The 12,631-nt window shown below is 36.8% G+C and overlaps 6 protein-coding genes across 6 annotated transcripts; 3 read left to right on the plus strand and 3 right to left on the minus strand.

The window, feature by feature from the left end:
- Positions 1-488: 488 nt before the first annotated feature.
- L201_001954 (uncharacterized protein) lies at positions 489-1,898 on the plus strand (the record flags this gene model as incomplete). The annotated part of the gene is made up of 9 exons (XM_066217734.1): positions 489-626; positions 693-714; positions 779-913; positions 971-1,077; positions 1,141-1,263; positions 1,333-1,414; positions 1,469-1,574; positions 1,634-1,692; positions 1,762-1,898. 9 exons carry the CDS (start codon positions 489-491, stop codon positions 1,896-1,898), a joined length of 909 nt encoding a protein of 302 aa, XP_066073831.1.
- A 467-nt stretch (positions 1,899-2,365) lies between these two features.
- L201_001955 (uncharacterized protein) lies at positions 2,366-3,620 on the plus strand (the record flags this gene model as incomplete). Its single annotated transcript, XM_066217735.1, has 4 exons — positions 2,366-2,455; positions 2,527-2,540; positions 2,659-2,992; positions 3,327-3,620. 4 exons carry the CDS (start codon positions 2,366-2,368, stop codon positions 3,618-3,620), a joined length of 732 nt encoding a protein of 243 aa, XP_066073832.1.
- A 616-nt stretch (positions 3,621-4,236) lies between these two features.
- Positions 4,237-5,188, minus strand: L201_001956 (uncharacterized protein; the record flags this gene model as incomplete). Its single annotated transcript, XM_066217736.1, has 3 exons — positions 4,237-4,371; positions 4,483-5,014; positions 5,184-5,188. The coding sequence occupies 3 exons, from the start codon at positions 5,186-5,188 to the stop codon at positions 4,237-4,239; spliced, it is 672 nt and encodes a 223-aa protein (XP_066073833.1).
- A 476-nt stretch (positions 5,189-5,664) lies between these two features.
- L201_001957 (uncharacterized protein) lies at positions 5,665-7,565 on the minus strand (the record flags this gene model as incomplete). Its single annotated transcript, XM_066217737.1, has 4 exons — positions 5,665-5,811; positions 5,870-6,686; positions 6,820-7,256; positions 7,368-7,565. The coding sequence occupies 4 exons, from the start codon at positions 7,563-7,565 to the stop codon at positions 5,665-5,667; spliced, it is 1,599 nt and encodes a 532-aa protein (XP_066073834.1).
- Positions 7,566-8,081: 516 nt separating this feature from the next.
- Positions 8,082-10,323, minus strand: L201_001958 (uncharacterized protein; the record flags this gene model as incomplete). The annotated part of the gene is made up of 8 exons (XM_066217738.1): positions 8,082-8,337; positions 8,429-8,692; positions 8,753-8,859; positions 8,920-9,107; positions 9,171-9,218; positions 9,277-10,007; positions 10,065-10,167; positions 10,236-10,323. 8 exons carry the CDS (start codon positions 10,321-10,323, stop codon positions 8,082-8,084), a joined length of 1,785 nt encoding a protein of 594 aa, XP_066073835.1.
- Positions 10,324-10,782: 459 nt separating this feature from the next.
- L201_001959 (uncharacterized protein) lies at positions 10,783-12,589 on the plus strand (the record flags this gene model as incomplete). Its single annotated transcript, XM_066217739.1, has 4 exons — positions 10,783-11,189; positions 11,291-11,981; positions 12,080-12,188; positions 12,261-12,589. 4 exons carry the CDS (start codon positions 10,783-10,785, stop codon positions 12,587-12,589), a joined length of 1,536 nt encoding a protein of 511 aa, XP_066073836.1.
- Positions 12,590-12,631: the final 42 nt, after the last annotated feature.

Genomic DNA, 12,631 nt, shown 5'->3' on the forward strand with positions numbered 1-12,631 from the left:
TAGCTGTTAGATGATATCAACTTTCGATTATAAGAAATCAGTCACGCTTCAGGCAAGTATTTATGCATGGCAGTAGCATCCTCTACAAGAAGGCAGCTTACAGTATATGTTAAATTGTCATAGCTTCAATTATGACTATGGGATCTGACTCCACTTGCAGAGGAAGACCCATATATCGCAAGAGCTGTGTATAATCAACATACATAAGGATTCTTGCTGACAGACCATTTTCATGTCATGCGAGATGGAAAAGCTGACTTTGCTGGAATATATCACTCACCCGTCTGGTGTGACGTGACATATCATGACGTCATGTACCATCAAAGATACAAGTTTTTCCCAACGGCTTTTTCGCGAAGTGGTGACACTGTAGACGAAGAATCTGTTGGACTTGTCATTCATGTATTCTTTTATTACTCAGCAACAGCAGAATGAAATGAAGCTGATACTCATCCATTATCAAACCCAACAAAGAAGCTCAAAACACAATGTCAAACTCACAAGGTCGAAAAAGACAACCTTCAACAGGAAACGCAATTGCAGAATCTGCAAAACGTCAAATCAAAGAAGTTGGTGATACAGCACAAGATGCTGTAATCAGTGGTGCATGGGGATATCCAATTTATGTGAGTAAAAAGCGCATTTCGATCAGGTCACGATAACTCTGCTCATGTTTGTGAACGTGAAAATAGGGAATCTACTACATTCTTGCCCGTATGTCTGGAAAAAATCTCTTCTTTCAAAGAAAAGTCTTTGCTGATCACTTGTCTGTGTATAGACCCTGCTTTAATCAAACCACTTCTTCCTACACTCTTTAAAGGTGTTCTCATTTCAATTGGAGTAGTAGTCGGAGCTTTCAGTTTCGCTTACCTTCCACAAGTAGCAGTCTTAGCATTTGTCTCCGGACCTTTAGGTGAGTCCCAGTCCTACCTCACCAAAGTTATAAGCTAAGTTAATATTGTACATCTAGCTTTCGGTTTAGCTGTACCATTGGTATTAGGTGAAGCATATGTAGTCATCACGTTCTTGACAAAAGCTTTATTGGTTGGACAAGCTGGCTTAGATCTGTTTGATGCTGTAAGTTTCAGAGATTAGTTATCAAACTGAAGTAATAGCCAAGCTTACGGAATCATATATCAGGTTCTCCTTCAAAAAGGTCACTCTACTCTTGTTGCCAACGGAAGACAAATCAGTCCTGGAAGCAATGGAAAATCAAAGGTTTTAGGTACATTATTATCCAAACCACTCTCGAAATTTAGTACAGTATGTATAGTCACTATTTTCAGAATTTTATAGGATATATTCGCTAACTAGGCTGTATCTCCACTACAGGACAATGTCGTTAGATACATCCTTACTCTTCCTCTTAATTTGATTCCTGTAGTTGGAACCGTTTTCTTCCTGGGTTTCAACGGTAAGCCGTGTCCCGCATGGGGGTAATGACTTTTAGCTAATATCCCCCTTGTAGGTTTCAAATCTGGACCAGGATACCATGCTAGATATTTCCAACTTAAAGGATACGATAAAACCAAAAGACAAGAACTGATTAAAAAGAGAAGAGGAGCTTATACTGCGTGAGTGAACAGAAGTACTGTCAACAAGGTCTCAGGACTAATACAGTTACTTATGACAGATTCGGTACCATGGCTATGGTTCTCAATCTCATCCCAGGTCTTTCTATCCTTTTCACCTGTAAGTTCTATTACTACACTACGAAGTGCCAGCAGTAAAAGTAATACTGACATACTGCTTTCTTTTCAGTCACCAATGCTGTTGGCGCAGCTTTATGGGCTTCTGATCTCGAAAGAAAAGGCAAGCCTACAACTGCCAATGAAGAAGTCGAAGTTGAGGTTTCGTTACCAAACGCAGGCAGATCCGGTGCCAGAAAGGATCTTTAGGAGTATGATGAAATGGGATACAGCCATTAGGAGTTCTGTCATCTGATATACGAACTGACGAAAGTATGCAAAAATCCATGTTATGCATTGACTGATGTTCTTGCAATGCATTTGCTTGAGCTCAAAAGATGTACTATTGACTCTATATATACATCCGACTATCGGAGATGTTGTGATAAGCAGTTATTGGGAGGTGTCCGGATCTATGGGCCGAGCAACCCGGTATAGGTTTGTTGCGTATGCTCAGGGATAAAAAAAGAATATCCATCTATCTAGCATAAACGTCACAGATAGGATTTTTTGTTTTTTTCTGCTACAGCGAATTTTGTTTACTAGACTAGTTTTGTCTATCATAGAATTTCTCGAGCTTATAACATATCAATTGTGTTTGCTGTCTCAGACCTCATATCGTTTGGCAAAAACGCTTATCTTTCAACCTAGCTGCGAAAGCCACAAAAGAAGACAAAATGACCGACACACCTAAACCTGAAGCTCATACTAGACCAGATTTGACCATTCCCATTGAAGAGCCGGATCCAGTTCTGATCATTGTTATGGTTAGTTACGGGAGTATAGGACGAAACAATACAATGCGCAAGATACATAAAACTGACTTTTGCTTTCATAGGGACCTGCTTCTTGGTAAGTAGAGACTTCAAAGTATTTGACATTATTGAAGTTTTAGAGAGTTAAGCCTTCATAGCATGATGGTAGTGTGATAGGGAAAAAAACGGCTGATCTTCAACTGCTTAACGTATAGTGGTAAATCAACAGTAGGAAGTGAATTAGCAGAATCATTAAGTATACCATTTATAGATGGAGATTCATTACATCCAGCATCAAATATTGAAAAAATGTCAAATGGTATACCATTAAATGATGATGATAGATTACCTTGGTTAGCATTAATACGTTCAACAGCAGAAAGAAAATGTAAAGAAGAATATGAAAATTGTAAAGGTAAATTTAAATCATTTGAACAAGGTGGTATAGGTAGATCAGGTATTGTAATTGCATGTAGTGCTTTAAGAAAATGGTATAGAGATATATTAAGAGGTGAAATTGAAGCTAATCCTCCACCTCAGCATGATTTGGTAAGTGAAATGGTAACATTGCTCTGATTTGTACAGCAACGGCTTGGAATGTATTACGGAAATAGCGGAGGCCAAACTCAGGGGTAATTTACATATCTTGTTGCACAGACAAAATGGGGTCCAGGTTTTAGAGAATAGACAGGGCTGAAATGGAAGGGAGAGAAGGGCCAGCAAACGGGCGAAGTAAGGTCAATGGGGGAAGGCGAGTAGGGCGGTGAGAGGACAATGACAAGACGGGTGTTGGCTTGAGCTTGACCTTACAAGGAGGCTTACGCATTAATGGAAAATGCTCTATATAGAGGTATAAGCTGACTTTGTTCTTTTCGTTACATAGCCACCATCACATTCTGTAGCAAATCCAGAACACGGAGTTCATTATCCAGCGACAACAGCATTAAAAACCTATTTTGTATATTGTAATGGTACACCAGAATTATTAGCCCAAAGAATCGCAGCAAGGAAAAATCATTTTATGGGTAAACAAATGTTAGATTCACAATTAGCTACATTAGAAAATCCAATAGGTGAAAAAGGTGTAATTTCAGTTGATATTTCAAAATCACCAAAAGAAGTTGCTGAACAAGCTACCCAAGGTATAAGGAAGATTTTAGGTCATCCAGAAATATAGGATAGAATGAAATGAAGAAACAAAGTGTAGCCGAACAGGAATTGCGGTCAATACAAGACATGATAATTTCAGAGAAATCATTTTAAACGAGACCAATTAGATTAGATACCCCTTAAAGCTTAACATCGATGGAGGTGAGAATTTGAATTGACATGGACAGGTATTCCGAGAAACAAACCTTTATTGATGTTTCTAGCAGTATTATTAGTCTGAAAATTTCGTTTTCCTGTAAAATATAGAACCATAGTTACTATAGATGGATTTTTACTATATATCAATTCAGCCGTTACATCTCATGCTCGATTTCGGGCCATCGCCATCTCGCAGACTGCAAAGAAACTTGTACCCTCGAATTCAGGAAGATGCAAAAGGCTCATCAATCTGTTGAAATGTAAATTCATGAATGACCTATCTAATGAGGTCTGTAATGGAGGCGTATTGCGTTGAAGCCATGGTCCATTGGTATAATATATTTGTTATTGTTCCTTATTGTTTCATGCCGTTCTCACTACCACCTAATTCCCTGCTATTTGTAGTGATACACTCTTTCGAGATCTCCCTCATATTTCGACGACCTTATGTTTTCGTCTCTTCATTGCATAGATATCCGAGCCATCTACTCTTGATCTTTCGTGAAATCAGCCTTTGAATCCCATGGTGTACCTTTCAGTCCATCTAAACTGCCTAATGGGTGTTCTTCCCTTGCAGTTTCAAGTAGGCCTGATAAAGATTCGTTTTGACTTATTGCGTTCTATATCAATAATACACATTTCAAATTGTAAATCAGTATTTGGTACATTTCACATTATTGCTATATTATACTACATACTATAAAATAGTTTTGGTAAAATCATGCACTCACTTTTAAACAACCTTGATAATCTTCCCAAAATTTACCACAATTCCTTTGATATTCTTCTGCTTTAATTTGTGATCTAGTTTTACCTTTTGTATCAATTTGTTCTAATTTTGTTTGTAGTTGAGCTTGAGTACTAGATTCAGGTTCAGGTTCAGATAAAGCGAAATCATACCAATGATGTTCATGTTGTTCTACACCACTTGTATTACTTGATACATCTTGCACAGCTTTTGATGACCTTCTAGAAGGGAAAGCGGTTGCCCAAGAGGTTATTAATGGTTTTCTAGCATTTTGCTGTTGATCTTGAGGGGTGTGGGTAGGAGATAAAGTTGTTGAAGTAATTGATGATGATGAAGAAGAAGAAGAAGAAGCAGTGAGTGATGGTTGACTTGACGTGGAAGTTGCAGAGACAGATGATGATGACGACGACGAAGAAGATGAAGCATCTAAAGCAGGTTGAAGATAACCTTCAAACCAAGCATTAAAACAAGAATCATAACGATGTTTTAAAGGTGTACATTCCGGTGAAAGGGATCTATCAATGTGATAAATTTCGATAGATTCTTAGCATGAGAGCTCGTTTACATACACTTCACTTCGGTGACAGTATCAGAACCCTCTCATAATCTACTAGAAACCTTCGCCCTTACCAGACGTAAGAGTTACGATATAACAAGTCTTGAAGGGGAATAGTTATCACTCACTCCATTGTTGGTCAGTCTTCTATGCCAATAATATGAATGAAGGGAGTGAATACTATAGTTGTAGCAAGGATTCCACTAGCTGGGCGTTGATGATATGACAATGTGAGTCGATGTAGTACCAATAATGATTCAAATGGTTGCGGGTTATGTCAAATAATCCAAAAATTAAACAAGTGAAGGGGACGTTTTTGGTGGAGGAATGCCTTGTTTGATGCGCAAAGTTCAGGGTAAAGGGATAACCGCATCTATCTACATATAACCACGTCGTTCAATATACACCGAAGCCGACCCGAATGATAATTGCCTTTCCTTGCTTATAGCCAGTCCTTGGACAGCTGGTATTTCTAATAATGTACAAGTAATGCATGGCGTGATACGAAAAAAGATTATCCCAAAAATTCAAGACTACACCAAAGATCAAGTTCAATAACTTGTGGTCACCGAAATAGTTTCGAGCCAATTTGACATATCCGGAAGATGCCTAGAAATTCCTATATGTCCATCTACCACCTAACATCGTACCGTTCACTTGCATTGCTCTTAATCCAGCTGCATTTTGTTTCAATGGATCAGATTGAAGTATACATAAATCTGCCCTTTCACCAACCTCCAATCGTGATTTACCGTTCTAAAAATCATAAAATGTTAGGTTTTTATCTACTCAGAATACCACTTAAATGACTTACCGAAGTTGAAGCTTTCCAAGCGACTTCCAAATCTAAAATTTCGTCTTTGATAAAAGGATTATGTTCATCATTTTCACCTGCACGAGTTACCGAAACAGCTAAAGCTTCCCATGGATTCATTGGGGATACAGGAGCGTCTGAACCTAATTTGATTGGTATACCAGCTTTTACAATTGATTTAAATGGATATGCTTTATGTTCTCTTCCAGGCCAAAATTTATGACATAAATCTCTATCATCAACTAAATGACAAGGCTGAATTGAAGCTATCAGATCTAATTGTTTAAATAGTTCTAAATCATTATGTTCTTTTACTTTACCAGTTTTTTCATCAATTATTGAAATAGTCTGAAGGTTTAACATTTGTGCATGTTCTATTGTAGAACCTTTTCTAGGTTTTGATGAAGCTTCAGATATAGTTTTTAAACTTAAATGATTTGCTTTATCACCTATAGCATGTATAGCAAATTTAAAGTTATATTTTAATCCATATTCAATTAATTCACTTAATTTTTTAGGTTCATAATAATATATACCAAAATTTGATTTATTTCCTGGATAATGATCATGACAAAATGCAGTTTGTGATCCCAAAGAACCATCTGTAACTATTTTATATGGTCCAACTTTCATTAATCCATCTGTATTTGGTATATCATCACCTGAAGTTAAACCTAATTCAATTGCATCTTTCAAATGTTCTGTATACATTCCAACGTGAACTCTTAAATAGTTATTTCCATTTTTATATCTTCTTTGCCATTGTACGATATTATGCTCCATTTCTAAATCAACTATTTCAGTTACTCCCATTGTACTGTAAAATGAAGGCACATGATAGAAAGTCAGCTATTGTCCGCAATTTAATCTAAAATTCCGTGACAATTTATGTGAAGATGTAGGATTATCGATATCATTCCATTTCAGATTATTTCATGATGCCAACTTACGCAGCCTTTTTACCTTCTTGTAAAATCCAATTATCTATAACTTGATCATTTGCAGTAGTTAAAATAGGGAACGTATCAAAAGCATCTTGTTCAACTAAAAAACCATCATGTTCTTTTTCATTTTCACCAAATTTAGTTTGTTTCAAAGCTAAAGAATTACATCTCATTGAATGATATCCATTAAATAATAAAAATAAAGGTCTATTTGGTGAAATTTCATTTAATTTTTCTTTTGTTAAGAAATTTTCATCTGGCCAATTTGAATTTCTCATATTTATACCAACTAAATTTTTTTCTTGTTTTGAATCATATCTTGGATCGTTCAAAGCTAATTTAACAACTTCTAATACTTCTGAAGCAGATTGACATTTTTGTAAATCAATTCGATTAGAATGTAAAGCTTGTAATTTCACATGTACATGCCAATCTATCATACTCTGTATTAAATTGATAAAATAATCAATATTCAAATATCAGCATCAATTCCCTTATATTCACATCTTGGACAGAATATATCTTTCAATAATTTCGCATAGTCCAATACTCACAGGACTTAACCATTCTTTCCCACCTAAATCGATCTCTTCAGCTGCAGCTTTATCATATCCATTTATGTGTTTGCCTTCTGATTCTTCATCTATACTTTCAACTACACCATCAACTACCCTTACTGTGTATAACTTGTCGTCTGGATATCCAACTAAAGGAGCATGTCGAATCACCGTTGTACCGTTACTGCTGCTCATGGTTATCGTCTTTTAATACTGCTATCTTCAGATTGTTCAGTTTTTAGATTAAAATGATATATTATCTATATGAATTGGTGATATGTTTGAGACCATAAATAAATATATATTCACATCACACATCACACATGAAATGCACCATGTCGATCAGGCGCCTGCCCTCCGCTTGAACATCTGACTTTTTTTGCTTGTCAGATAACGATCATCCCCTGCCCAGCGCCCACTTGATACATGAGATATCGTTTAACGAGAGAACGTAAAGTACCCCTTGATAGCGCGCGTCAATTGTCAATTGTCAACCCGATAACTCGCTACTGTGTAGATGTTACCGAGATAAGGTTAACCCCTTTTACACTCCGCGCGCAGCGGTAGTTGTTGACTTTTAACGTTGCTATTTCATCTATCCCATAATTATATGCTATGGAAATGTATACATACAACCGTCCTCCTAAGAAAGCACTCTTACACTATCATAGTTACATTCAAAGGAATATTGTCCGTCATCTATGTTTATCATTACACCTCAAACCACCTCACTCTGTTTCCCTTGCTATTTCCCCTTGACGCTTTTTCTTGCATGCGATCTAGCTCATATCCATCTCCTTGATCGTATCCATCTGAATGAGAGGCTTCGTGTGTATCACCAAAATCGCTCTCCTGTGCATTCTTGTGTTCTGGAATAATGCCATACCTTAATTCTAAGGTTAAATCTCGCAATTTATCAAAGTTTCGAGGATTATAAGCAAAGAAATGACCTGCTCGCCTATCGCTTCTGCTCAAATGGGGAGAAATCGCAGCGTTTAGCCATTGCTTGAAGTCACAGGGGAGAAAGCTACTGCTTCAATGGCGATCACGAAACTCACTTGTTAGGTCTACCTGTAGGCCAAAGTGTACCAAACATGCGGATAATCGAAATACGCCTATGATCGCTTCCAAAGAACAAGTTCTTCAGATTCTTACGCCAACCCAGATCATATACGTTGATTTCTCTAGCTTCCCATTTGAGTCGATTTCGCTCAGATCTAGTGAGCAGATGATCGGCTTTCCATTGAGCACCTTTAGGTATTTCGTCAAGCAATGCAGAAGGGTACGAATGGGTGATATTTTCTAAGGTAGTCTGATTGTTTCTGCAAGTGGCATCGATCAGCCTTATTTTGGTCAGCAGTTCAAACAGAATCTCAACCTACATCGTCAGGTACCAATGGAATATCACCAGTCCACCGAGAGATAAACTCATGAAGCCGCCCATGATCGTCAACATCATAAATACTGCTGGAGAGATGCCCAAGCCGTCCTGTCCGATAACCGGTCAGTATTTAACGCGAGACCTGACCACAAGAGCCGAGACACTTACCGACCATTCATCCGATGCTGCTATATTAGCTGCATCTGTAGCGTCTTCATCTCCATTCAGCTGCACAGGTCTATATGGTACTGCTCCTGAAGGATCCTGGAAGAATCTATAAGTCTCATAGCCCGCTTCGAAAGTCGCGTATATAGACAGCAGAAGCGCATAGTTGATGAACAAGAAGAAAGGCTTGTCTAAGGGGTCATGGGAGCTTTGTCAGTTCTGTTGTATATTTAGAGATGAGATCTGTAACTCACAATTATGATATCCAACGCAAGTTCCTACCCATGGACAATGATGATCCACTAGCAATGCTTTGTCAGCTTTTCAGATCGTACCATGATTCGGCTGGCTCATACTCACTCTTCAACACACACTGTTCACAATGTCTACAATGATGACATCTATCTGGTTTCCAACCTTTACATTTCTTACACCATCTAATTTCACCATTATTACTTTTTGCCATCAAGCTTCGTCCCTGATGATCATACGACTCTGCTGTTGTTCTTGTGCTAGATCTCAGAAGAGATGTCGAAACATCTTCTCCCAAATCACCTAGACCTTCTGTTTCGTGATTGATCCGTAAATCTTCTAGTAAATCCTCGTCGTCTTCTCCCGCATCAACAGCTGTAGTAGGTACGAAAGGACTTTTAGCGCTTAATGGGAAAGGTGAAAATTCAGATTCACTATCGCTTTCTGTTTCATCTTGTGTGATGTTGGATGAAGTTGATATTGAAGATCGATCAGAAGGTGGCGGAGAAGGGAGGTATTTTCGATTATTGGGTATAGGTAACGGCGATGGTCTATCTTTACCGATCCTTGTATTAACCCATTGTGAATTCATTAAATACCTCAGTGGGATATTTTCATCACCATCATCCTGATTTTCAGTGTCTTCCCGATGATAGATCTGAGTGTTTTGAGTTTGGCTAGAAGATGATGGTTCATGAGAAGTGTGATCAATTGGCAGATCTTCTGGTATTTGCTTGATGGGCGGTGCAAGTGATTGATCCGGTTCGCCCGGTGATCTATTTGCAGTAGTCGCAAGTGATATGAGAGTCATGAACAGGAGAGAGTTGTATATCACGAATCTACATAAACAAAATCAGTTATCATTGTGAAAAAGCATCTGGAATTTTGCAGCTCACTGTTCAACAAACCTCCCGACTTCTCGCCTTTTCAATAAAACTTCTCCAAGTGTGACAAACAGCATGAACAATATCCATGTTGAGAGAAGAATCACATAACTGACTAAACCGACAAATCTCAGGTCGTTAATCAATGCTCAACGATATATGAGCTAATGGACTTGTACTAACAATAATAGGGTAATCTACCCAAAAACCTATTCAACTTGAATCGTTTCTTACTTCTTGTGTCGCTCATATCGGAGTATTCAGCTGACATATTTTTGCTGATTTCTACTTGTACACCTATATTTTCGGGAATACGATGAGATAACCATCTCATCCACTTCCTCTCTATCTAGAATATATCCCTATATTAATTTTGCTCTGATTCAAACATATGTAAAGAAGAATGAAAGGAGCTATGTATGCCGTGTATGATTTTCATTTCATTCTTTTCATCAAATAAGATTAATCTTACCCCTTGCACTGCTTGTATATGCGGTCGATAGCCGGCGGTCATCCCAAACGAAAGAGGGTTTCCCACGGGTGATTACCAAGAGTTTTCCAGCGGATACTAACAGTGCCACGTGCTTCTCGCATATCAGAAATGTTAAAATATTTCTGCAAAAGTTAAAGCTGAACGACAAGAAAAGATTCTTCTGTTATAGTTGATGTTAATATGTCTTAACTTTCATTGCTGATACTCGCTTTACCAAGCTAGCTTAAATCAGACAAGATGTCAGATATCAATATGGATCCAACATCAAGTACTACATCAATCGTAGCTGATAACAATTTACCTATAAATTTATTTACAAGAACAACATCAGATGCTATACCACAATCAACATATTTTTTACCTTCATCATGGAGAAGATATCAATTATCTGAATTAATAAATAAAGTTTTACAAAATAATAATGATAATGATAATAACCAAGGTAAAAAACCAGTACCATTTGAATTTTTAATTAATGGTGAAGTTTTAAGAGGTTCATTAGAAAATTGGGTAAAAAGAAATAGAGGTAATGATGAAGAAACTACAATTGATATTGAATATGTTAGATCAACTTTACCTCCGAAACAAGTAGGTAAGATTGAAGTTGAAGATTGGGTTAGTGGTTTAAGTTTACAAAGAAATGGGTAAGTAAAAACTTTCCAAAATTGTTTAAATAGCTTTGATTAAGGTCTTTCGAAAAAAGTCAAATATACTAATTTAAGATTAACTACAAACGCAAAAATAGTTATATCCTCTTATCATCATATTTATCACATCTTCAAATTCTCCCTTTATCAACAAACGCTTCAACTTCATCAGCACTTTATACTTTACCTTTACCAACTTCTTTAGGTGCAACATCATGTACATGGGTATCACCTTCTTCAAAAGAATCAAATGTTTTATTAGCTGCAGGTGGAGTTGATAGATTAACTCATGTTTTTAATTTACCTTCTTTATCACCTGACAATAACATCGGAGAACAACAACCTAAAGAAATTTATACATTACATGGACATACAGGACCAATTTCTTCTATAATAGCATCAAAATCAGGTAAAGAATTAATTAGTGGATCATGGGATACAAATTTAAATTTTTATATTTTACCTGATCCTGAAGAAGAAGAACCCACAACGCATCAAATTGAATCTGAACCATTATCATATTTACCTGGACAAAATAATAAAAAACGTAGAAAATTAGAAAAACAAATTTATCCAGATGGTAAAGAACCTATTGAAGGTTTATTAGATAATGATTCAACTGGTTTAGGTGGATGGAGAAGAATACCTGATTTTCAATTAAAAGGTCATAAAGATAGAATAGGCGGTTTGGTTTGGGATAAATTAGATAATCAAAAAATTTGGTCAGCATCTTGGGATGGTTCAGTAAGAGGTTGGGATTTAAATTCCGGTATAAATTCTGTTATAAGGGTTAGTTTCTTGAACGGATCATTCATTTGTAATCTGTCTTAAACTGGGAGTGAAGAGAGCTAATCTATCTTGTTGTTTTCCGTTTTCACAACATTTAGCAAGGTCCATTTGATAAATCGGCTTTATGTATTGATCAATGGGAATCAAACGGTACTTTGGCTACAGGTAATATGGATAGAACAATTTGTTTATGGGATACAAGGCAGGGTGAGTTTACAAATTTGAGCTTACTTTGACACCGAATAATAAAAGCTCGAAACTGACTCTTCTCTATAATAGCCACATCACTTATTTCATTAACATTACCTACAAATTCACCTATACCATCATTAAAAACACATCCAACTTCATCATTTACTTTAGCTTCTGCAACTTATTCAGGTTTAATTCAAATTTGGGATATTAGATCACCTAAACATTCTTTATTCCAAATTTCTTCTTCTACATCTTCTTCAGCTTCAACAATGAAAGAATCTGAAAGAAGAAAAGTTACCAAAAATGGTAAAGTTTTAGGTGAAAGATTATTATCTTTAGATTGGAATGGTGATTTATTAGTTGCTGGTGGTGAAGATGGTGAAGTAAATATATATAATGCTACAGGAGCATAAACGTCGATAAATTATCCCATAGAACACTTATTATCGCGTTTA

This window comes from Kwoniella dendrophila, chromosome 2, assembly GCF_036810415.1.
Source record: "Kwoniella dendrophila CBS 6074 chromosome 2, complete sequence".
Lineage (NCBI taxonomy): Eukaryota > Fungi > Basidiomycota > Tremellomycetes > Tremellales > Cryptococcaceae > Kwoniella > Kwoniella dendrophila.